This window comes from Ursus arctos, unplaced genomic scaffold (genome assembly GCF_023065955.2).
Source record: "Ursus arctos isolate Adak ecotype North America unplaced genomic scaffold, UrsArc2.0 scaffold_1, whole genome shotgun sequence".
NCBI lineage: Eukaryota > Metazoa > Chordata > Mammalia > Carnivora > Ursidae > Ursus > Ursus arctos.
This window is the reverse complement of record NW_026622763.1, coordinates 41,367,581-41,393,572: the sequence shown is the minus strand read 5'-3', so window position 1 is coordinate 41,393,572 and position 25,992 is coordinate 41,367,581. Positions and strand designations below refer to the sequence as shown.

The following is a 25,992-nucleotide window of genomic DNA, read 5'->3' as shown; positions in this document are numbered from 1 at the left end:
GACCTGAGGAGAGTCCTTCTGGGGATCCAGTGAGAGAGGGCCGTGTTACTTAGAGAATCCCACCTTCAAAAATATCTTCATACCCACTTAAATAATGAAACCCATAGAACCTATAACTCAAATTTGTATACTCTTAAATTTACTTGAAAGTAATAAAATAGAGAAAATGAAAGATTGCATGCCTACCCGTAATACTTGTTTCCAGCAAATATTAATGAGACAGGTATGTGGTTAGAAAAGGCCAGAAAAGGATGTAAACAACTAAAATGGAACCATTATAGAGTTTTCCTAATAAGAAAATAACAGATAAAAGAATACTAATAGTTCTCGGGGCGCCTGGGTGGCACAGCGGTTGGGCGTCTGCCTTCGGCTCAGGGCGTAATCCCGGTGTTATGGGATCGAGCCCCACTTCAGGCTCCTCCGCTGAGACTGCTTCTTCCTCTCCCACTCCCCCTGCTTGTGTTCCCTCTCTCGCTGGCTGTTTCTATCTCTGTCGAATAAATAAATAAAATCTTTAAAAAAAAAAAAAAAAGAATACTAATAGTTCTTGACTGGTAATAAGTTCAACCACAGTTACATCAAAATTGAGATCTTCTGTTTCTTGTAATTTATTGACAACAGCAAAATAGTTGGGGGGGGACCACTCTCAAATATCCATCAGTGGGAGTGACATCACTTCATTGTAGTTGGGTGTTCGTTTATGGCCTGCTGAAGTTGTACGTGGTGATAAAGTAGGTACGAGAGAGAGAGAGAGAGAGAGAGAGAGAGAGCGCGCGCACGCATGTGTGTCCCCCATAGAGGGTTGCATATTAGCATTAACTTACAGGTTTCTAAAAACACTCAGACTGTGTTGACTCTAAGTCCTGATGTGGCCGTTGAGCAGCTTTCTCTGCTTTTAGCTCTTTTTTTTCTTTCCAACCTGGCTGTTTCCTCAGTGTCAAAATCAAATTAGGCTTTATTTCAGTCCAATTCCAAGTAATAGAAGGAAGCTGCTGCTTATTTCAGGTTTAACGCATCTCTTCTGAAACATCTATTCTACAATTGATGGTTTACTCTGTTTCATTACAACCTGTTTTGTTACCAGACAGTAGTTTTGGTGCTAATACTGCAAACCGACCTTTGAACCCTTGCCAAGCTCTGTGTTTGGCCTTGTTGATAGAGGTATGTTTGTCTGTTTGGACACTAGTACTTTACTGTCAAAAGTACTCTGTCTTTACAGTATCTAGAAATCAATGATAGCACTGGCCCTTCTGGGCAGCCTCCAAACGGTGCTTTTGTGTTTCAAAATATTCTTACTCGTTTAAAGTGTATTTTATAGCAATAGGTTTGAGTTCCAATAAAATCTCTGTTGGTATTTTTGCCTGGTATCCTGATCTTTTAAACAGTTGTTAAATATGATTTAACCTTTTCGCAATAACTTAAGAGTGAGCCCAGCGAAAAATCAGCGATGGCCTATTTTAATACAGTGGTACTCACTGGATTGTGTGAAATTCATGGGGCTGTTGCTCTTATGCTGCTTAAGTCCTGTTCTTTGTATAGTTTCCCTCTTTTATTGCTTGTTGCTAGATTTTGCTGCTAGGTACCATCCATGCGCTCATTTTGTAACCCTTACCCTGACGCCTTTTCCCCCCTAGTTTCCTGCTTTTGACTTAGTGTGACCAGGGATTAGCTGACTAGCTTGTTAAAAATGTTTTCGAAGCTATGAATAAATAAGCTTTGAGCCAGAGCCTCTTTTAGGAAGTTATTTGTTTGTCTGTTTGTATGATGTTTTGTTTTTAGATGTTAGGGCGTGAATTGCTGAAACAGCTCTTTTGGATATCTGGAGGCATTTTTACTCCTTTCTTTATTTGACGGGGATCACGAGGTGTATTTTAAGCAAATAAGTAATCATATTTTTAATCAAGTACGAAAATAGAATGTATTTTATGTTTGGGGTATTTATTGGTTATACTTGATTTACTTGAAAAATAATTGTTAGTCTGTGGAATGAACCTAATTTTTTTTTCTGTTATTTATTAAGTTCTGTATGATTGCTCCATCTTTATTACCAAATCATTAAAAATGCTATTTCTCTGAAGTTGATTTTTTTCCTTTTTTTTTTCTTTTTTTTAATTTTGGTTGGTTAACTTAGGTGTCATTTTCTTCAGGAAGTATGACACCTGAGAAAAAGGGAAAACCGGGATTTTTAGGGTTTTGTTTTGTTTCGTTTGTTTTTGACTTTGAAGGAAAATCTGTCTAGCTCATGAGAGACGACAGGGACAGACAGCCTGAGAGGGAGGCCGCATGGCAGCTGGTAACGCCAGCCACCTGTCAGGACGTCGGGGTTTTCATTTCGGCTGCCCTCGCATCGGGAACCAAACACTCATTCTTTTGCTCTTTTCATCATGACAAAATAATGGCTTAGTAAGTAAGTATGTTTTGCATTTCAGGTTACGGTTTTGTCGACTTTGACAGTCCTGCAGCAGCCCAGAAAGCTGTGTCTGCCCTGAAGGCTAGCGGGGTTCAAGCTCAAATGGCAAAGGTGAGTCGAGAGCCAGTAGCCACTCCTCTGGGCCCTGGCTTTGGTTCTGAAGCCTGGAGTGGGGCTCTGCCTGTCCGTGTTGGCATTCTCCCTCCATCCCGGCTAACCGTGGTTCCTTTGGACACCTGTGCTGGGCCTCCACATTCTCAGTGGTAGTAGGTTAGGGCAGAGGAAGCTACAGATGCTATTTCAAATCGGTACAAAAGGCAGACATTTTTAGACACTGGTTGTTTATGGGCTGTGAATCTGCTCTTCAGTAGTTCTATCCTGGCTTTATTCAAAGCTTGTTTCTGATAAACTTTTAGAATTCTAGACGAAGAATATTGTTGAAGTGGGGTATGTGCCCTAGTCTTCTTATTGCCCAAATGTAAACTTGGGTTATGTCACACCTGCTACCCATAGTGCACTTCTTAAGATACTCATATAATTCTGTGCATTTTCCCCCCATTTGTGGTCCTTGAATTGCTGTGGAAAATATTTTTAAGCCGGAAACTCAGCAGTTTGATATTTTGTGTATTCTTTGCAAAAGATCATTAATTATATATTCTCTGTCTTCTTGAAGCACAGAGGAAAGTAATTTGGTTACTTCTGCTCCTGAATAGTAGCATGTGATCATTCCCTCAGGAGCATTCACATTTCCATAAGGAAGGAGAATTTATGGAAGTTCAAGGACTCTGGTAAAGAGAGAAGTTACCTGCTAAGACCTTGAGGCTCCTGAAGGATGCGTGTGTAGCTGCCACACCAGGGATTTACCTTGACTCAAAGAATCAACATAAATCACGATTTCAGGAATTAGGGAAAGTGATCACCTTTCCAAAGTAGTCTTGGACTTTAACTATTTTTAAAGCTTTGAATTGAGTTGGACATATTTTAGGTTTTCTTGAACTCCAGAGTAAGAAGTTAAATCGAAACTATAAATATTAAGCACCACGATTTTCTGCTTATCTGTCTGTAATGTAGAGTAATTCCCTGTGGCATTGTCGGAAGACCATGATTATTAGGGTTTAAAGTATATTTAATTGTGACTGTGCAGTACCTGTGTTGTATAATGATTTACAGCGTGTTTAACCTGCTTCTGTAAACAGTGGGTCCCCAGGACTTTCAAGGCACAATCAGAAAACACTATTTTTCCCACTACCTTGTCCATTTCCTCTATTCTGTGAAGTTCCTGCTTCGTCCTCCCATGGATAAAATCCAGGGCTGGTCCCATGACTTTTCTGGCCACTCTCATTATCCTAAAAAGTCCCTTCACTCTGGTCTTTTTTATTTTTTTATTTTTTTTTTTCAGTAGAATGCCTCTTGAGTTTTCATATCCAAACTTCACGGAATGTAATTATCTTTCAACACATTTTCAGCCGTCTCTATACGTACTCACACCAAGCTCAATAAAGGATTTTAAACAAGATGTTGTATAGGGAGTCTCAAGTTATATTCTAAATACAGTTTGTAAAATGTCAGAATCACATGTAGAAGTTTTGAAAACTGCTGAGAGTCAGCAAAAGGGATATGTGTCTTAGATGTCACTGGTGCTGAAAGAAATCACAGCTTACACGGCAGTTGTCTGCTAACAACCATATTGATGACTGGGTGATCAGGAAGCAATGATTTGAAGGTTTATATCCCAATATAACAAGTCACATTTTAGGAAATTGTAGAAAAATAGGAAAAGAAGTATTTAATTACATTTTAGGAATTTGGGGGTAGTGATTAATGTGTAATACATGATGGTTTTTTTCTTATTTGAAATAATGTAGAATAGGATCCTGGTTAACATTTGCATGTTGGATTTCTCATTTTTAAGAACACGTTACTGATGTTGCATGTGTGATCCCTGTAATTTAAATGTCCAATCCCAATAGGTTTGTTGGTTTGTTTTTGATGAAATTTTTTTTTAAGATTGATTTATTTGTCTTGGGGTGGGAGGCAGAAGGATTTAGAGAATCTCAAGCAACTCCCCGCTGAATGCGAAGCCCCATGCGGGGCTCAATCCCAGGACCTGGAGATAATGACCTGAGCTGAAAAAAGAGCTGCTTAACCGACTGAGCCACCCAGGCGCCCCTATTTTTGATGAAATTTTGAGAGTCCCATTGAAGTTTCTCCCTTCTTCCAGCTCAGGTCTGCTCTCAGTCATAATAAGCCTACAGGGGGATGGGGGCTTGATTAGTTTCTTTCCTATTTCCCAAACTTATGTTTTTCTTGCTCTTGTATCAGCTAGGTAGCTGTGGTTTCTGACCCTCCCCCTTGGTGGAACAGGGTATGGGATGGGCAAGTTTCTTGACCTGACGGTGATGTAATCTGGTGTTGATTTCTCTGGCCAGAGAGATAACGTGTTCCCTCATGGAATGCTTTGGGTGTTTTTCAGAGATCTCTTACACCACCCCCCCAACTGATCTTTCTCCTGTGGTTCCTTGAAACTAGTGAATATATGCCTCAGCTCCTGATTGTCTAAGGGTCTGTCTTCAGCCCTTTTCTGCTGGGACCTCCTTGCCCATCAATGCAGCCTTCCTGGAAGGATGTAACACAACCCTGGGCCAATTCTACCTTGCGTGGCCCACCTGTGATCTACATTTGGCAGCTGTCTGTGGGAGAAGTAGATACTGACCAGCCACACTTAGAGGCCCCTTCAGCCAGCCTTGCAGCTGTTGGATTCCTCAGGCTGAAGTCAGACCTCGATCCATTGTAGGCACCAAGCTCCATGGGACACAGAGAAGCCTCCTCAGTGTCTCTTCAAACCCCTGCCGTTTGCCTGGCAGTGAGAGGGATGCAGCCCACATGGTGAGACTAAGAACACAGCAGCATTTCTCTCCACATACATGCTCATTCTCAGCCTCTCCGGTCTCTCCAAGGCAGCGTGAGCTGGGCGGTCAGCTAAGCATCCCAAACCAGTTCTCAGCCGGCTCTCTTTAGGTGGTCTGGTTTCTCTCTCTGGAATGTGCCAACCATTGTTTTGTGGCTTCTGCTGAAACAAGGTTAGAAAGAGGGCTCTTTTAACAACCCGTTACAAATGCAGAGGCCTTCTTGAAGCAGCTGGCACTTACCTAGGCATCTTCTCAGTGCCAGGGATGTTAAGCAGCATAGTCTCTGAAATATCCACTGTTTTAAAGAGCTCTTTGCAGTGCATTTGGTCAACGCCGGCCTGGGTATAGATTGGCCCGATCTGACGTGTCAACAGTGTGCTCTGAACGCCACTTTCCTGTGGATTGATAATGAGCACTGTTCAGAGGCCTCCTTAGGAGACTTGGGACTGTAAATTGGCTAGGAAAAATGATCCCTTTCTACACCATCGGTAGGGAAGGAACGGTACACAGGTTCAGAGAGGCTGGCCGTGTGCCAACATCCTGCACTTCGTGAATTTCTTTAGGTCTCTCTAGAACAGCTGAGTTTCCTGGGCCTTATTTCTTTTTTATTATATCATTAAAGTTACAAAAGATATTTCAAATGCTGGAGGGGGTCCGTTGTTCTGTGCCGTGGCACCATGGATTTGAGGATCTGGAACTGACTTAACCCCCTTATGCTATTCAGATAAAGGAGCACCTGGCACACACCTCCTGTGCAGACAGTTTGTAAAAGAAGTTTAGGTCTGGCTCCCTTAAGTGATAAGAGACCCATTGCCATCCACTGTTTTTAGTGAATTAACAGGGATACTACATGAAGTTTTGAAAATTCACATTGCCACATATTAAAGGCTTGCTTTCTTATGTAATTAGAAAAAATTAAGGGGTATTCTACTAGGGAAATCAGCAGGGTGGTGGGAGTGGATTGGGGTTTGGGTGAAGGAGAATATAATACACATTGGCTATCTGGGGTTGAAAAAGGCCTCCACAGATACTCAAAATTGAGTTGAAAAATTGCAAGTGGAGAGCATTCAGCAGCAGTGATTGTTTCTTCTTCATGTTTTGACTTTCAGTTCCTCTCTTGGTGCCTGGCATAGGGTAGGTGCTAAATCTTTGTTTTGTTAATGACCAGAGAAACCAACTCAGTGACAGAAGAACTTTTTTCCTAGCTTGAGCAGATATTGAGAATTAAGAATGGGCCATTTTTAAAAATTATATTCACTGGGCTCTGTCCATAGAGTAAGTACCCTGAGGAAACTTACCAAAAGGTTTTCCCCAAGGCTCAAGGCCATTCCTATTGATGTTAAACTTGGCCTTGTTTCAGATGTGTTTGTTTTTAGAACAGAAGACTCAGAATCTATAAAAAGAGCAAAAATCAGCTATCAAGCTAAAAGGACTTAAAACTTGAACCAACATTGGTAATATGTGTTAAGAGAATGACTTCTGTAGGCCTTTCAGCAGTGCCTCTTGAGGCCTGCTGGGAGTCAGCGGATCATCGCGTGTTGTTTGCCTGGTGGTAAGCTAGCACATTTCTTTTCGGTAAATAGGCAGTGAAACGAGCAGGAGTTGAATCCCCCTTCCAGAGAGTCGACGGTGCTCCAGGCAGTTGGCATTCACATGCCTGTGAGCAGCTCTCCGCTGGTTGGGGAACCTATTCAGTACAAGAGAAAACAGATGTCTGGTCTTCCTGCCAAGTCCCTTTCTTGCGTTTTAGGAACCATTCCACATGCACAGGGAGGTTTTTGTTAATTTCTTTCAGATGATGACTGAGTGCCTTACACCACGCGGGACCTCTGAGCCCTGCTTTTCTACTCAAGTGAACATTAGTGGCCATTTATCCCTCTCATGGCCAATGTGGGAGCTAGTTTTCTACTTGTTAGAGAAGCCATTGAACCTTTTCCATGCCTAAGGATGGATATAAAGAGGCCTGTTGGCCCCATTTTATGTTTGGCCACCCATAATTTACAGAATAATTGTTTTTTGAGACATAACATTGTATGTAATAAAACAGAGTTATGGTTGTCACTGATTTTAAAGAAACTAAATTACCCTCATTCGAGAACCACCCCCCACTTACTACAAGTATTATATTCACTATGAATGTATGGTCATTAGAATACACGGACACTTTGGGGATTAGATATTTTTGTGGCCAGTGCTGCCAGCTTGGAGTGTCTTCTCCTTTCTTTTTCTTTTTTTTCTTTTTTAATTATTACAACTTTGTGCTCGATGTTGGCAGGACAAGTTGACCATTTGATAAGAAAAATAAATAACATTAGCTTTAAAGATCATCCCAAATGAAAAACCCTAGTTGACTGAGTTGTTGCTGTTGGAAAAAAATCCATTAAAGTCATACGAAATATTTACTTGTGTTAATCTGCTTTGGCTCACTATTTATCAAAGAATGGGTTCAGAGCTCAATTTCTTTTTGGATTCCGAGTTTAGTACTTATTTTTTTCTTCATCATAAACTTTCAAGTTGAATCAGGACTTTAAAGAATATAATATTTTATTAATATTTTAATCATACAAGCAACTGAAACATAAATTTAGAAAGTATTTTGTACCTACATTGTTAATCCTTTTAAAAATACTTCACATATGACAAATTCTCCTCTGAACATTCTTAAATATCAGTCATTTAATGGTTATAATTGTAACTTAAAAAGAAAGCCCCACACTATTTATGGTATATGTTTCTTATGTAAGGTTTTTTATGCCATATCTTTGTCCAAGGAGGGTTTTAATGCTTTTTAATTAGGGGGTCCCCAGCTTTATTCTGAATCTGACTAAGCATGATGGCAGAGATTTTTCTCATTAAGGTAGGCTTGATGATATCATTTCCTTGCTTCCATGCGTTCGAAAGCTCCCCTCATTTGTCAGACTGTGGCTTTCTAACTATGGTTGGTGGATGACAGTACCTCCTTCCTCCTGGTCCCCCCCTCACCCACCAGAGTACATGAAATCACAGGATAAGCCTGGCTTCTCTCCCTGAAGTTACCAGTATTACTTGGAAGTATGAGGTCAGAAGCATCGTTTCTATATTACGACACATCTAAATAGTTAGGGAGTAGATTGCAAACTTTACATGACTTTTTTTTTTTTTTTTTTAATTTAAAGATAAAGCACCAGACTTCCAAGAAAATTTGCACTCTGGTAAGGCTACCTTGACCTTTGCCTGCCGACTTCTCAGTATACGTGGTCCTTCTTGCCGTTAGCAATGCTTAAGTAGACCAGTTTAGCGGCAGGGACTGACAGAGTGGAGTCCAACTCCTTACATACCCTTTCACAATCTGCTTTCAGCCTCATGACTTCTGTTTGTTTCTCAAGTCTCAACTCGGTGCCGTGCCCTCTGAAAACTCTTCCCTGCCTTTCCCCAAGACAAGCTCCCCCATCTCTCCTCCCGTTGTGAGTTGTACCCGCCTCTGTCCTAGGCTCTTACTGCATGTGTTTCTACCTCCCCTACTTAACTGTAAGCAGCTGGAGCACGGGGCTGGAGTCAAGGTTATTTTGTGCGAGTCTGGACTGTATGAGATGCTCTGTGCGTATCATTTGACTGTGAGGCTACAGGGCTCATCGGCACCCACCCTCAGAGAGAAAGGACTCCATGGGTACTGGCCCGTTAAGGACCAGGCTAACACCGGAACAAATAGAGTCTTCTGCACCACCGGAAGTCTTCGGGGACTTGGGAGGGTAGAGCCGACATGAAGTGACTAAAGAGCTGTGCGGTTAATCGGGCCAGTTTGGCAGAGGTAGTGAGTGAAATGGAGATAGAGAGATTTTACCTCTCACCCTACCTCAGAAGCACTGGAAAACTTTAATACCTCAGACCATTTTGCTTTTCCTTATATTTTCAAACATGTTATCTGTTACCTGTTCTGCATTTATTAAATCACTTTCCAATTTTATACATTAAAGATATAAAGATAGGTTTTGTTCAGCACAAGATAATCAGCTGTTCCAGATTGAACGGATCTAATTTCAGCTAAAAGCAAAGATAGTCACCATTTTGTGTAGCCTGTGAAGGGTTAATGAGGTTAAATATTCGGCTTACTATTGAACATTTGAAAAATTTAATTTTTTTCTCGGGTCCACCCCCACTGCTACACCTCAGGGACCCCCAGGCCTGGAGCCTCTCCTGCACCCCTTTGGGACCAGCCGGGTTATGTGCTGCTGCCGTCTTTCAGAAGCGGGAGGCCATAGGGACAGTACTTTTTGGCCATAGTCTCTCTGGGTTTGATAACTTGAGTGCTTGGGAATACCAAGGCATTTGTCATTTCCTAGGATACCAGAATGTTATTTTAAATCTTACCAGGTAAGTATAGTATGAAAGGTCAATATGCACTTTTACCTGCAGATTATATAAAAAGGCAGATTTCATTTCAGGTTTAATTAAACAATGGGATAAATTTGAAAGTAGAGACTTTGTACAATTCAAATATGCATATGCTTCACATATATTTTTAAAGTACTGTGCATTTTGGAAATCTAAAATATAACGAGTGTGCTGTTGTTCTGTTGCCTAATGCTAAAACATCAGTTAACAACTTTACTAATAGCGCTTATTAAAGAAAAATCATAAGCCTGCATAGCTCAATATGTAAAGATACAGTTGGTTAATAAGATCAAAGGAAAACCTGATTTAAAATTAATTAAGACTCTTCTAATCTCACAATTGCAGAAGTGAATTTTGACTTGGTCAGAAAATATTCCAGTTGTCAGATAAGCTTTCTCTCTCATGATTGAGCACCATACTCTTAGTAAATGTGTAGAGCAGTTACTGGCTCTCAGAAAATTCAGTTGCGTAGCTTTGGTTCAGCTGATTCTATCTCAGCAAAGGAAAGGTGAGTGGGGAATGATCTTGTTGTTGCTTCTTGAACTTTTATATGCATAGGCAATCACCTGGAAATCCTGTTAAAATGTGGCTCCTGGGATTCTGGAGGTCTGGGAGGGTCTTGTAGATAATCCCATCACTGCTGGCGCTGGATCATTCTTTGAGTAGCAAGGATTTAGCAAAGCTCCCCTCCCCCACCTACTCCTGAGTTCACCTTTTTGCTGATTATAAAGTTTGCTCTGTCCTAGAGTTTATCATTTTATATGATAAACTTGTTTATATGCGTTTACTTATTTATATGAGTTTACTTGTTTTTGTTCATGTCTGGGTTCTCCTTTCCCCATGGGTGATCAGAACTCCAAAGTAAGTAGTAAGGACCCTGCCATGGAGCAGAGGAGGGGAACTGGGACAAAGCCTCACTGGACTTGAGATGACTTGGTCCAGAATCCGTTGTATGTCTCTGGATTGAATTATTGACAGTAATAGCCTTCTGTGCAATAGTGTGCCTGAAATGGACTCCTAAAAATAGTTGCAGAGGAGAGGTTGGTTATTTTGGGAGCGCTGCAAACAGCTGAGAGCGTGGTTCCATGAGGGCACCCTCTCCAGCTCCACGGCGCGTGCCAGCAGTTGCATTTCCAAAGTTCTCGGCTAAGAACAGCTCAACGGAATCATGTCTGACCTGCACAGATTGTCCAAGCTTCAGACACTGTTTGCAAGCGTGCAAGGTGACTTGGGTGTCTGTAGCTCCCACGCTCGCGCTTGGTAGCACTCTGAAAGGACTCAAAGTAGGTGTGTGAACATCAGTATTTCAACTTCCATTGGAAATTAATGGATAATTCTCTGTTCTGTTTTAGCAACAGGAACAAGATCCTACTAACCTATATATTTCTAATTTGCCACTGTCCATGGATGAGCAAGAACTTGAAAATATGCTCAAGCCATTTGGACAAGTTATTTCTACAAGAATACTACGTGATTCCAGTGGTACAAGTCGTGGTGTTGGCTTTGCCAGGTAAGCACGCTGCTCTGTCCTTACTATGTCAATGACAATAGCTCTGCTAAGTTTCCTGCAAAATAAAAGTTGAGCAAGAAGAGAGAATTTGAGCCAGGCTTATGGGAGCCAGTTGTACCATGAATTTAAATGTGTAAATACTGGTTGTTTTTTGTTTGTTTGTTTTTTTCCAGATCTTTTGGAAGTTCATTAGGGTTCTTAAGCCTGAAGACACTAAATATTTGGTGACTCAGGGCAAGGAAATATCACATGAGCAGTAGTTCTAATGTTTTCATTAATTCGATCAGGATGCCTGTAACTTCTTAAAAATAACCATCACAGGCTCCTGAGTTTCATAAATAAATCAGTATGGCTTTTCTCATTAGATGGAAATTTGATTCATCATAAAGTCAATGAATTAGATTATTTCAAACATTCAGAAAGTAAGACAATGATAGGACACCTCTCTAACCACCAGTAATAGCGTTTTATAATTTTGCTTCAGATTTTTTTTTTTTTCTTTTTGAAGAGGCAGAATGTCACAGATCTATCTAAAGTGCCCTCACTTCTTCCAACTTATTTTTATCCCTTCCTTTCCGGAAAGGATACTTCAGTGTAATGGTTAATTTTGTTTCTGAAAGAAAAATCTCAAACAGAAAGTGCTTTGAGTTTTGACATAGTGCTAATCTAAAAGCCCATGTATAAAAACTGATTTTTCCATTATTTAGGAACCCGTTAATACTGTGCAGGAACAGATAATGTCTATATGTTGACTTTGACTTTGGAAGAAAAATTGCTGGTATTTTACTTTCATATACAACATCCGATTTGATGACAATCCCATCTCCCACAGACCTGTGAAATCAACAAAGGCAGCATTGTTCACTATTTTATGTATAAGAAAATCGAGTCAAAGAAGAGATGTTTCCATTGTCACCAGACTGCCAAGTAATGAAGCAAAGTCTAGTACTTGGTTCTGGCTTTTAGTTGATTGCTCTTTCTTAAAATTATCTGTGTCTCTGCATTGAATTAGTGACAATACTAGCCTAATTTTGAGATAAAACTAAAATTTCTACAGGTAGAAACTTGCATTTCCAGTGAACATGTCATTGTTTAAAAGGATCCGGGGGAAACAATGAAAAGCCCAGCCCCAGCTAAAAATCATCGCCTTTGTGGGTGTTCTGAAAGCAGATGAAGTAGTTTCAGTTTTGCATCCGAAGATGGAACCCAATTAAGTTCTATTGCTTTTTAAAACTATTACTGCCCATTAAAACCAAGATGTAACTCTCTGGGTAGTCCTGGAGTGTGGTGCATTTTGAATAGATTATTCAGTGTTTCTTCCATTAAAAAAAAATAAGTCAAAATAATGTAATTCCCTTGAAATGTTTCTCAAAGGTTTTTAGCCACCTGCAGATGTAGAATAAATGGTAAAGTTAGGCTCAATCCTTTAATTACTCCTCTGAAGCCAAGATGACAAAGACAGTACATAACCGACTGCACTAATTTAGTTTTATACCTAAAGCTAATGTGAAAACCGTATAAGGAGTATCCTGTGATTTTCACTCGTTCTTATCATGACTTTTGAGTCTGTCCTTCTGTGAATATATGAAAGGAAAGGCTATCTTTAAGATATTCTGGCAGCAGTAAATCCACTCGTATTTTGAACTGGCGTTTCCATTTTAATTCCGCATCATGACCAGCAGAACTATTATATATTGATCGCCAGTTTTCCAACAAGTAGAAAAAAATAACAGTTGATATGCTTGATATTAAACACTCTGGATATAATTTATTTCTTTTATGATTCAGAATGTGGATATCAGTTTTCATTTTATTGTAGGAATACACATAAAACAAATAAAAGATAGGATAAACCCACTTTTTCTGATTCACATTTTTGCTGGGTTTCATTTGTATCCAGTAAACCTGTAAGAATGTATTCACATGTGCAAAACAAAATCTGAAACTAAGAGATCCTCTAAATATGTGTTTTATTTTGATGGATGAATAGGATGGAATCAACAGAAAAGTGTGAAGCCGTTATTGCTCATTTTAATGGAAAATTCATTAAGACACCACCTGGAGTTTCTGGTATGTTGTTTGTCTAAAATTTTATCAGTCATCTTTTATGTAATATACATATAATTTTAGCACTTGATGTTTCGAGAACCAAAAACCACTTATCAAGCTCTTAAAACTTAGGTCTTTGGTTCTACAAATAAGACTTGAAGGTGCCTTTCTCCCAGACACTGAGTGTTCAAATATGAATGGGAGCCTTCCCAGTGGGAGGGAGGGTCTGACTTGTAAGGCATTCGGAAGCTCCTCCTTCTCAGATACAAGGCCTGTCCTCTAACCTGCCTCCCCCACCATCCACCAGCCTCCGTAAATCTGTCCTGCAGTCTTGTCCGTTGAGGGCCATGGTACTCTCCACCACAGCTCCTGCCTTTCCTGTGGAAGGTCTCAGCATGTGTTACCTTGCGCCCCTTACAGAGCCTGGACTTCAGTCCCTACGCCCTTCCATCCACCCCAGGATAGCCGCTTCCTCCCACCACCCTGCCTTGTGTTGTCATGACCAAGAACACCACACCTCAGGAGCTTTTCATTCCCAGATCACACTCATTCTGCCTCCCACTGAACCTGATTCAAATTTCAAAGGGGTCCTTCTTTACTTCTTTTCCATCCCCACCAAACCTGGTCTCCATTTTAGCGGTATCGTCACTTATCTTCTCACTTGTCTTATACGCCGTATCTTGGTTACACGTGCCTTGCAGAATGCTAAACCTGGATTAATTCTACAGCAGGCCACCTTCTCTGCTGTTACATCCAGGCAGGTAAAGTAGAGGTTGTTTCCAGCTTGACCAGACCCTCAACATCACTGGTCCTCACTCAGCTTTCTCATCCCTCCCCGGCTGCAGTCTCCCCCCAAATTGTGACCATGACTACAGTAGACATTTTTAAATCACAGAATACAGTGAACAAAACTGTGAACTACTTTATGCCAGTACATTTTAAAATTTCAAATAATTTACTAGAAAAATCTATTTGTGTTTGAGATCATTCAGGTCTCTGTGATTTTGAAACTAAAACGAAAGCACTGTGTTCCTGTCTAGCCCCTTCTCACGTAAACCTTTTAAAAGCGTAGTCCCTGTTTCTGTCTTCCGTTCACACCTCAGCTCTCCCCAGCTTGACTTCTCCTTGTGTCTCACACGGTAAACTGTATTAGCCTTCCGGCCTGTCGTGACCAAGTACCAGAAACTGGGTGGCTCAGACAATAGAAATGTGTTGTCTTGGTTCTCAACGCTCAAAGTCCAAGATGAAGGTGTTGGCGGGGATGGAGGGAGAGTCTGTTCCAGGCCTCCTTCCATCTTCAACTTGTAGATGGGCATCCTCTCCCTGTGTTTCTTCACGCCATTGTCCCTCTGTGCATGTCTATCTCCGTGTCCATATTTCCCCCTTTTTTTTTTTTTACAAGGACACCAGTCATTCGATCAGGGCCCACCCTAATAACCGCTTTTTAACTTTAAAGACCCTATTTGTAAATAAGGTCCTATTCTGTCATTATGAGTTAACTGAGGGTTAGGACCCTAACTCTTTGTAGGAGGGGTGGGGGGGGTAGTGGGGACACAACTAACACTTAACCTCCCGATTATCCAATTATCCAACCTTCCCTCTCTTTCCGAGGCTGTCTGTCTGCTGTACTTGATGCTGCCAGTCGCTTACCCTTCTCTGAAACATGTCCTCCTTTGACTTCCGCTTCACCTGTCTCTGTTTTCTTCCTGTCCTGCGTTAATTTCTTGCCTTCTGTGGGCTTGTTTCTTCTATCTACTCTTTAATTGTTGCTGTTTCCCTAATCCCACTTCTGGCTCAGTTCTAATAGCTGTCATGTATTCTCAAGGTTTCAACTAGTGTGTACATTCATACAACTCGGAGACATTCATCTCCCACCCTGGCTTTGCCCTGAGCTTCAGGCTGCCTGGTCTCAGTCACCACACATCCATTGTCTCCAAGGTGAAACTAGCCCCCCTTCCCATCTAATCCAGTTGTCCTTTTCTCAGTTAGTGGCCAGTATCCAGCCACGCACTCAAGCCAGAAACTCAGGGCTGAATCCCCCCTCCATCCATCATCTCTCATATACAAAGTCATTCAAGTCCTTACATTTTTCCTCTTGATAATTTCTAGAATTTACCCTCTCCCCTCCATCCGTTCTACCACAGCCTAGCTTAAGCCCTGATCTCTCACCAAGGCCATTACGGCAGGCTCCTAATTGCCTGCTTGATCATTAGCCCTTCCTCTCCAGATACCCTCCCAGAGGTTTGATAAAATATAGGCCTCTGTGTCGCTTTCCTGCTAAAAGTCCCCCCCCCCCAATAGAGGAAAAAAACCCAGGCTCCTAGAATGACATTGAAGGCCAGAGGCGAGAGGGCTCTTGACTGCTTCTTCAGTCCTGTCTCCCTCTGTTCTCTGCCTTACTGTGTCTCCTCCAGGACCAAACTACAAATACATTCCAAGCACACCATGCCCTCCATTCCTCTCTGCTTTCTCTCCTGTGGTTTCCAAGCTAGTGCCCTTCAGTTACCTTTAACCTGGCTCTCCAGTCCTCACCCTCCAAGACTGTGTTCCACGCTTGCCTCCCCCTGCCAGAGCCTCCTCTGGTCCAGTCGGGCTGTGTGCACAGCACCCTGAGGACACCTGCCTGTATCCCAGCACTGAACACGTTTATACGTGTCGCTTTACTAAACTGGGAGCTTCTTGAAGGCAGAAGCTGTTTTCTCCTCTTGCTGTTTTCATCCCAGCACAGTACCTCAACCGTACTAAGCAACGATAAATGTTTGTGGGTTTTGTATAAATTTCACTGCACTCTTCCCCAAGACAGTACTGTGTGTTCACACACTAGCATGCTCGCGGCTGACCACAGACCAGAAGACATTTCCATTTTCCCCCATACGCCAGGCCGTGTGTGGGTAACTGGTGTTCTGTATTTATTCTGCCAGAGTTTCATCCTTAACTGGATGGCTGATGGTTATGATCAGAGATTTACTTTAATTCCCTGCACCCAGTTGAGTCTCACTGCACAGAAGAAGCTATTTGTAAGTATATACAATTCCGCAGTCTGCACTCCATCTTGGACGGCTAAAACCTGAGCTTGCGCGATTTGCAGGCTGCGTGTGAGCTTGAACTGCCTGCAGGCACGAGTCTGGATCATCAAACAAAAGACTGGGACCTATGCTATTCCAAGGAACCCAACCTTGGGCAAGAGCTTCCTTTTTGTTTTTTAAGTTGGGTTTGTTTTCCCATCAACAACACTTAAGTTGAGGAAAATAGAAAGCGATGTTTTTACCCTCCAACTTAGTAAAGACAAAGGAGAAATTTAATACGTGGGAGCTTTCTGTCAGACCTACCACTGTGGGGCCTTCTGTGGTTAACACGTGTGCACGGCTGACTCCTGGTGTTCTCCTCACTTCCCCGTGCCATCCGTGGCAGGACCCCACGGTATTAGTCCCTCTGAAGGGCTGCCCGGCCACCCGCCAGTGACCGCTTGACTTTCTCAGCTCATATTTATGTATGGCAAGGAAAGTTCGAGGAGGAGAGACATCCCTGCACGCAGTAGTTTTGATGTTGTATCAGTCTGAGATGCGATAAGATCTCCCTGTTTCCTGAATGAAGTAGATCTCAGGGTGTCACAGAGCGAGGTCGAGCAGTGTCCTTTTTTCTCCAAAGGACTTCATGGTTGTATCATTTAGCTGTTTGTTTTGAAGTAGGTTTAAAGACTGTTGGTCGTACCTATTCAAGGGAAAAAGAGACCTTGGTTTCCAAACCCCACGTGAAGGATTATAGGATCCTCTGTACCTTCGCGACTAGTAGAGAACAGTTTCTTCAAGTTGTGCCACGGGTCGGCTGTAAGAAACAGATTCCTTCTGCCTCAAGAGAATCACTGCTTGGGGGTATGCAGTCAAGCCATTCTCTTGGTTCTGAATCAGAACTCAGTTGTATGCCGTTTCTAACGTTGCACGATTCCGTCTGTGTGTTAGTCTTAGTGCCCAACTAGACTGCAAGTTCTTTAGCAGCAGGGCCTCGGTTTTGTTTTTAATTTTGTGCTAGGCGCAGAAAGCCTGTGCTTCGCCCTAGAACAACAGAGGTTACCAAGTAGTTTCCAAGAGCATTGTTCGTGGAGGGCTCGTCACAATAATCATGGCTATTTTCAGGGTTTTTCTGGATACTTCTTTGCATAGAAGCAAGCTCGAACCGCCTTTTGGCAGGGGTTTGACATGTATAATGCGGGCCTCGGAAGCACGCTGGTCCAGGGAACTCAACTTTTCCCCAAAATAAGTCCCAAGTGGATTGGGGAACCGCAACAGAATTTGAAACGGTCTTCAGCTTCTCTGGGTTCCCCGCCTCCTTTGTTTGTATACTTAATATGAGAATTTTCTTTAACTCCCGGTCTGCTGATTAGATGCTGCTCTCTCAGATTGTCCGAACGGTGACTCCATACCAGAGGCTTCTGCTTGGAATGTATATATTATTTTCAGTAGAACCAGATGAAAAACAAAAATACTGTCAGGCCAAGGTAAATTGAATGAGCCCCCACTTTAAATAATGTAGGTTCCTTGCGAAGCAGACATAACATTTCATAAATAGAGTCCGAGGTCGGCTTCGTCAGGGATGCGCGTTGTGTAGCCAGCACAAGCAGAATCATCCCGGGTGGCTTCTGTCAGAGCGCTCAGGTTCTTGCCTGACTGGCAGTTCTCCTGTGACACGGGAGCCAAGGACAGAAAAGTAACCCACGTTAGATACACTCCCCAAAAGATACTTTATGAAAATTAACAAACTGAACAGTGAACTCATCTCCACTGTAAGAATCTTAAGAAAGTCTCTAAAAGGCTAAGCAGGAGGTCAGCACACTTCTCGTGGGCCACGCACCCTCCTGCCAACATGCTGTTTTCATACACAGCGGAGTGGCTGGGTTTCCCCCATGCCAGACACGCCGCGCCCTGTCTTGGGGTGCGGTGCGTCACGTAGTACATGTTTGTAGCTCTCCGAAAAGCCACATCACAGTTTTTCATGCTGTTTTCTGAAATTGCTTTTTAAAAATCTTGTGCTTTTGTGCCTGATGTTACCATATTTTCAGAGAGGCTTTATCTTCTAGCAGGATCTTCCTTAAATATACATAATAGCTTGTGTTGGAAAAAAAATTACTCATAGGGCCATTCCCTCTATCTTTTCTCATCTAATCTCTCATTTTTCCCCCCTGAAAATGTGGAAGCATTGTCCTTTATTTGGATATCTTGGTTTTTATCTTGCTTTTGAGTGCCAGCTGGTTTGCAGTAAATCAGATTTGCTTGGAAGGTCCCCAGTCAGGGTAAAAGAACCGATGACTACTTTGTAAGACAATCCTGGTGAATTCCGTGGAGGTTTAAAATAACAATATTTGCCTGATAAAAATTCTGTTATGGAGAAGTGGTAGGGTGGTGGTTTCCCACACAGTGAATGTTAGTAACAGGGGATGGGAAGTTTTAGTTAGTTAGAACAGATGTCCAAATTAGGAGACATGGCCAAGGCAAAAACACTGTCACTCAGGGTCATGATTCAGGGTTTTTTCTAAAAAAAATGCTCTTCCTATACCTGCCTGAAAGAGAGTACAGTCTCTGAGAAGACTAATTAATGCACATTGGCATGTTAGCTGAAACTGTCCTAGAACCGCTTGCCCTGTGCCTGCTGTTTTTGCCTGTGTGGGAGGCAGGCATGTGTGCGTGCACACGCGGACACACACACACACACATACACACCATGGACAAAGTCCGCATGTGTGTTTAGTTACAGGAGGCAGTGTGATTACGCAACCTTTTTACTGCACTTCTCCATGACATTAATGGAGTCTGAATGAGTTCCTATGTGCTAAGGGCAGAGAATTTTTTAAAAGAGAATGTGTCTAGTCAGCGGATCTGTGAGTCGTAAGGTTCTCGGTGTCACACTGGTACCATTCTGCCACAGCCCAAAGCCCTCCAGCGAAGTGCCTAACTGCTAGCCGACCTAGCCAAAGACCTCAGCTTTTTTTTTACATCTGTTTTCTGTGTTACGCCGACTTGTCAGGCTGGGTATGTGCCCAGCAAGGCTTGAAAACTCTTGCCCACATTTTATAACTCCTGTCCCTAGGTGATATTATTAGGGCATTGTCCTATGCCAGGAGGCAGAAAACGTAGTGGTTAGAGGAAAAATTGACCCTAGCAAAAAAGGCTGGAAATCTTTCAAGGGTGTTTATTGTCTATTTTGTTCCATGAATATTTGTCTTAAGCACTGTTCCTCTGAAAAAAAAAAAAAAAGAAAAGAAAAGAAAAACAAAAACGGCAGCTCTCGGATAAAAGAAACGCTTGAAGACATGTGTGATGCTCCTGGTACCTTTAAGACGATGTGCTCACACCGCTGGGATTGCGATGTGTTCCTGTCTCCCTTTCCCAGTGTGTACATGGAGCAGAGGCTAAGTGTGCGTCCCGTTGAGACAGACGCTCCAAGGGCTGTGCTCTTAGGAGCAGGCGCTGCCGTGAAAGCAGAAGTGCTCGCACACTCCTGGGTGGCCTGTGGGGAGAGAGGGCTGTCCTACAGATCTCAAACTCAAACTCATTCTCCACCAAGGAGGGCAAGTCTAGTTTTTAAAAAGTAACAAGGGAATCACGGCTGGACATGTGCCAGCGTTTCAGCCTAAGATGCTTGGAGCACCGGGCCAGCCCTGTGCGGGGCTGCCTCTGGGCAGTTGTTCTCACCGCGGATCACACCCAGCCGACAGAAGGTTCCTCAGATCGCTTTTACACCCTTTCGCTATCGGGTTCTGCCAGGGAGGAACAATAAATAGCAGAGTAAAATTTTATTAAAGCCTAAGGACTTTGGGTGGGAGATGTAAGCATACTATGAAACCGTTTTCTCAAAGGCATTTGCCAGTAACTTCATCCTTAACTACAACTTGAACGTTTCTTCATTGTGTGTGAGGCCGAGGCGGCAACCCTAGCCAGCTTGTTAAAATCTCACAAAATCAAATTCCATGAAAAACAGGCCAGTCTCTAAAAATGTTTATAACTTTTATAAACCAGAAGTCCCTCTCCTGAGAATGTATCTTAATAATTCAAAGACAAGAGGAAGAACCATAAATGAGAAATTTGAGTTCCTCCCGCTGTCATAGTATAATAACCATAGCTAATGTGCATTCAGCTGCTCTAAATACTTTCTATGTTAATTGTAACAACCCTCTGAAATAAGTACAATTACTATCCCCGTCCCACAGATATGAAACCTCAGACATTGAATAATTCGCCTGGAGTCACGAAGTAATAAAGGGCAAAGCCAAATTTCAAACCAGGGAGACTAGTCTAGAGCCAGTGTTCTAATTACCATACAATCTGACCACCAATTTAGCAGTTGGCCCTGGGATTAAAGAAATAAACAAGATATACACACAGATGTTCATATATTGTTAGTTGTAATAACAAAGAAACTGTACGTAATCCCATTTCAAATAGAACCTTATGTAACCCCTTAAAAAAAATTGATTCTATAACCAGGTAGGGAAAGTCCACAATGTAAACAGTAGGTAAAAGACCTATCATTGCAGATATGAAAAATAAAGACTGAGAAAAGCAGTAAATACAGAACATTAAAATATTTAAGTTGGAGTGATGGGGAAGGGTTATATTTTTGTTTTTTATTTAACCCGATTTTACTGTTGTTAAATCATTATTTTACTGGTAGGTAAAACTGAGTGGGAGATGGAGCCGTTCTAGAAGGATCAGGAAAGAGGGAGAGCACATGCGTCTGTGGAGAGAAGCTATAGCTCTGGGTGGTGCTTGGACAGGACAGTAGGGTTTGGTGAGGAACAAACAGGAGGCTAAAAAGGAAGTGATGTCGTGCACACAGAAAAATGGATAAAATGTATTGGATCCCTATGTCGAAACTTTTAAAGAGCCCAGATAGTTGCTTGCATGTTGCTAGTTGAGGAATTTTGAAAGTAGGCAACATTATCAGAAAGACAGCTAATTACAGTTGCTGAGTGGGCTAGTTTTCCACAACTCGTGGAACAGCTTCTATCCAGGGCAGTTCACGTTTTACAGAATGTTGATTAGGATAAATACTGCTTAACTAGAAAAATGGGAGTTTGGAAGTAGCAATTTCTCCAGCTGTTAGAACACAGTGAGGAAAAGGTCCACTCTGTCACAAACTACAGAGAACTCAAGTCCTCAAAGCCATTTGATTAGATGGTGAGGAAGACTTCCAGGAGGTCAAATTAGGAGCTAGGTGGTTAGTCAATGCAGGCGTTCTAGAAGTGAGTTTTAGTGCGGGTATCAAGGGAAGACATATGAGCCTAAATAATTACAGGGTTCGAGCCTCAGAAGATAGGTAAGCAAACTTCATGGTAGAGATGTGAAGTGAACCAGCATGGGCATCACCCATATAAGCTCATCGTCCCTTAGAAGGGACGGTTAGTGCCACAAACTCAGGCATCTGTAAAAGATCATCCCACTCACAAAGCCCTGTGGAGGGAGCCCTGTGGAGGGCATGTTGGAGAATCCTACAGTGCAGTTACTTTAGACGGCTCTCACGAGGTGCCAGAAAATATCAGGTCAGTGTTTGCATTTGTGGCATTGTCTGTTGAAGGTTAGACTACAGTCATTATACGTTCCTGTTGGTTCTGATGAATAAGAAAGTAACTTTTCTGTCTTGGGTAATAAGGAAGAGAATTTGACCTGAGAGATCTCACGAGACACTTGAGGCATATCCTTTACAAACCCAAGAGGTGGTGATTAATTAAGGGGAAATTCAACTGAGAATACTCTGCATATTTGACAAAATCAATTGATAATGAATAGTGTGATATAATTTTTATATCACTTTAATATAGGAATATATCTTGAGTCACAAATAATTTGTTAGGAGTCTTAGCAATTACTGTTTTGCACAAGAAGGTAAAGAATTGCTAATCTAGAAAATCGACCATATAGAAGATAAGGTTTGACTGTTGTATGTTAATTTTTTGAAGTTAATACGCCCAAATTTACCTGTTGGTCACAGTCAGATTACTGGTATTCATGGCGCTTTCTCTTCTGCATGTCAGTCCTCCTCAGTATCTCCCTTCTACAAAGAAGAAACAAGGAGGCCACCTGAAGGATCTGATGTGTAGAACAAAATGGCTTCCCATGCATCTCCCAATCTTTAACCTGGAACCTGCGTATTGGGCTTCAAAACATAAACTCCAGACTTTTGGTCTGGTTTGAAATAAGCCACAGGATATGCTAATCAAATAAGCAACTCTCATCTTGTAACAATCTCCCACATACTTCAAAATAAGTGAGCCAGGACACAGATCCGGGTGTGTTTGTTTTCAACTCCGAAATCTTTTTTTTTTTTTTTTTTTTTTAAGATTCTGTTTGTTCATTTCAGAGAGAGGGAGAGTGAGAGAGAGCACGAGTGGGGGGTGGGGAGATGGAGAAGCAGGGTCCTCGCTGAGCAGGGAGCCCAACCCAGGGCTCCATCCCAGGACCCTGGGATCACAACCTGAGCCAAAGGCAGATGCTTAACCCACTGAGCCATTGAGGTACCCCTCAATTCAGAAATCTAACTGAAATCCTCTAACCCTTGCTCAGCCTAATGGTAACATAAATATCTTAAAGAAACAGTCACGTAGTTGTTTTCCTAGAGCACATGGTACAATCCATGTAGTAAATCAGGTGTCAAGAACTTACAGGGATAAAGTGTTTCTCATGATGTCATCCAGATACATGAAGTACCAGGTATGTACTATAAAAGAAATACAGCTGTTTCAGTATCAGAAGTATTAAGCTTCTGGGTGGAATTTTTATTAACAGCAGGCATCTCTCAAAACAGTGCTCTGTCCCATAAATGGCTAAATGGGTTTTTGTAAGATTTTGTATACTCTCCTTCCCGTCACATTGCAAAAGCTCCTATGAAAATAGACCCTATTTTATCCACAACCGTATCCCTAGTTCTTAACACTATACCTTGCACATAGTAGGCACTCAGTAAAAGATTCAGCTGCTAAATAGACCAAAGAGAATTTTAACAGAGGAAACAAGCTATTAGAATTTTATTTTGCCTCTCATGGAATCCTGGGGCATTCCCATTTCCCTAAAACAGGAGCCAACAACTCTGTAAAAAAATCTCTCATTTCAAGACACCTGGATGGCTCATTTGGTTAAGTGTTTACCTTCGGTTCAGGTCATGATCCCAGGGTCCTGGGATCAAGTCCCGCATCAGGCACCTTTCTTGGTGGGGAGCCTGCGTCTCCCTCTGCCTGCTGCTCCCCCTGCTTGTGTGCACTCTCTCTCCCTCTGGCAAATAAATAAAATCTTAAAAAAAAAAAAAAACTCTCAATTGGTTATAATTCTTTTTTTATTTTTTTAAGATTTTTTGTTTATTTTAGAGAGAAAGAGAGTACGAATGGGAGGGGTGGAGGGAGAGGGAGAGAGAATCCCAAGCCGACTCCCCACTGAGCGCAGATCCCCATGTGGGGCTCAACCCCAAGACCCTGAGACTATGACCTGAGCTGAAACCAAGAGTCAGACATCTAACCTACTGTATCACCCAGGTGCCCGTGTTAATAATTCTTTTAAAAAATGGGGCGCCTGGGTGGCTCAGTCGTTAAGCATCTGCCTTCGGCTCAGGTCATGATCCTGGATCCCTGGGATCGAGCCCCACATCAGGCTCCTCCGCTGGGAGCCTGCTTCTTCCTCTCCCACTCCCCCTGCCTGTGTTCCCTCTCTCGCTGGCTGTCTCTCTGTCAAATAATAAATAAAATCTTTAAAATAATAATAATGATAATTCTTTAAAAAAAGAAATTTGTTTTCCTAAGATGTGGGATACCTGCCAATATCAAACTGTTTTAACTTCTTACCTTTTGCTCTTAGAGGGAGGAAAATATCTTAATGACAGCACAAAATCATGTAGTAAATATAATTCATTTTTGAAAGATTCAACTGCATCCTGGTCCATTTGTTTCATTTTGAATAATATATTTGCAAACATGTCCTCGCTCACTTGATACTTACCTCATCAGCATTTACCTCGTCATTATATGTTTTTAGTAGACTTTATTGTTTCAGGAGATCACCTTTTTTTTTTTGACAGAGCATAGTCTAGAAAAATGATAAGGTCTTGGCGGCACCTTACCCCAGATAGGGACACGTGGCTTTGAGCGAATGTGGAGCCTCAGTGCTCCCAGGGATTGTTGCCGAAATGCTTTCGTGCACACCTGCTTGCTTTGGCCACCTGTAGTGACCCTCCAGAATGTGTCCAACCTGGTTGCCTTCTTTCTCTGGAAGAAATGATGCTCATGGAGGAAAATGGTCCATTTGAATTACTCATTGTGCCAAGTAAACTCTTTTTTTGAAAAATGTTAGGTTTCCAGTCTCCGAGCTGGTCTTTCGAATGCCTCTAGATAAAACTGTCTCAGTGAAGTCCCGCAAAGTGCTAGTACTGCAGAATTTACTATACTCTTGTCCTACAAGATGATGGGGAGTAAAAAATTATAAAACATGTCATTGGAGAAGATATTCAATACCATAAGGTCTTTTAGATCCATGAAGAGTGAGATCTTGCTTCTCTCTGAGTTCTCTTTGTCCTTAGATATCAAGGTGAGACATCTTCAGACCTGGCAGAAGGACAGTCCTAACTCTGAGGCGGGTTTGCCCTATATCCTTCCCTTCTACCTGAAAGCTGTGTTTTCCTGGCCCTCGTTTCCACCTGTTCCCAGACGGCCCAGTTGTAGAATTAAAAGCATCATCGCTGATTAGAAAGCCCTCTTCCTTCATTGCGTCCATTTACTTTACCTTTGGAAATTGTTGGTGGATGCAGGAATTTCCAAAAGTTGATAACCTTTTTTTGGAAAGACAAACAGAGTAATTCATCTTCACTCTAGGATTTGGCCCCAGTCGATCTTCCTTCCCACCCATTTGCGGTAGACGGAAGTTCCCCGTTCAGGAAGGCCTGCGGGCTGGAGGGGTGGGAGTCAGAAGGTAGACAGAGGTAGAGCTCAGACTCCCTGGTATTCTCACCAGACACCTGACATTTTTGCTCTCACCTTCGATTTCCTGTAGTACAGCTGCCTTTCAGAAGTGAGCTCACATTCCAGCCCATCCCTCTGGCCTGGTTCACACCAGCGAGAGCAGGAGGAAGACGTGCCAAGCAACAGCCTAGACGGCTGGCCGAGAAGGAATTACAGTTGGGTTTTTTGTTGTGTTTTGTTTTTTGGCAGAGAAGTGTTGAGAGGCGCTATTGCTTCCACCCTGTCATTAGTGGGTGGGTAATAGTGATATAAAATAAGAGATGAATTAGGATAATAAGAGGCAAAGGAGAAAGGAGTAAATTTTCCACAAGTAATATTTTTCTCTTCCTGGTTATTTAACTTTGAAACAGAACTTGAAAGTAGTAATCACAGTTCTACCGTAGACAAAGGACAGAATGTGAGAACCAGACAGGAAGGTGTGACTGCCTTTATTACATTAACTGGAAACATACAGAAATATGCACCACCTTCAGGAATATGCTGCTATTTCCATTATGGAAAAGCAAAGAAAATGAAAAGTCACGGGTGGACTAGCGTGCCGTCACCTTCTCCCCCGCCCCCACCATTTTTCTTTTTTACTAATGAGCGTGTATCTGTGAGAGTCTCTGCGTCTTTTGCTTTTCTGTGTGAGTTTCTTGAGTTGTTCTTCAGATCATTTTATGATGTGGATATATAGTAAAGCAACCCCAAGAGGGGTGATTAAAGGCCCAGAAAAAACTTTAAATAGCGTGGACAGGTGTTTGCCTTTCTT

At 42.1% G+C, this 25,992-nt stretch overlaps 1 protein-coding gene across 13 annotated transcripts in view; it reads left to right on the top strand.

Moving 5' to 3' along the window:
• RBMS1 (RNA binding motif single stranded interacting protein 1) overlaps window positions 1-25,992 on the top strand; it is a 207,941-nt gene that overhangs the window by 167,359 nt on the left and 14,590 nt on the right. For all 13 annotated transcript variants that reach the window (XM_026492693.4, XM_048214365.2, XM_044381535.3 and 10 more), the window contains exons 4-6: window positions 2,430-2,521; window positions 11,043-11,200; window positions 13,191-13,270. In XM_026492693.4, the coding sequence (XP_026348478.1) occupies window positions 2,430-2,521; window positions 11,043-11,200; window positions 13,191-13,270 (330 nt within the window). The remainder of the gene's footprint in view (window positions 1-2,429; window positions 2,522-11,042; window positions 11,201-13,190; window positions 13,271-25,992) is intronic.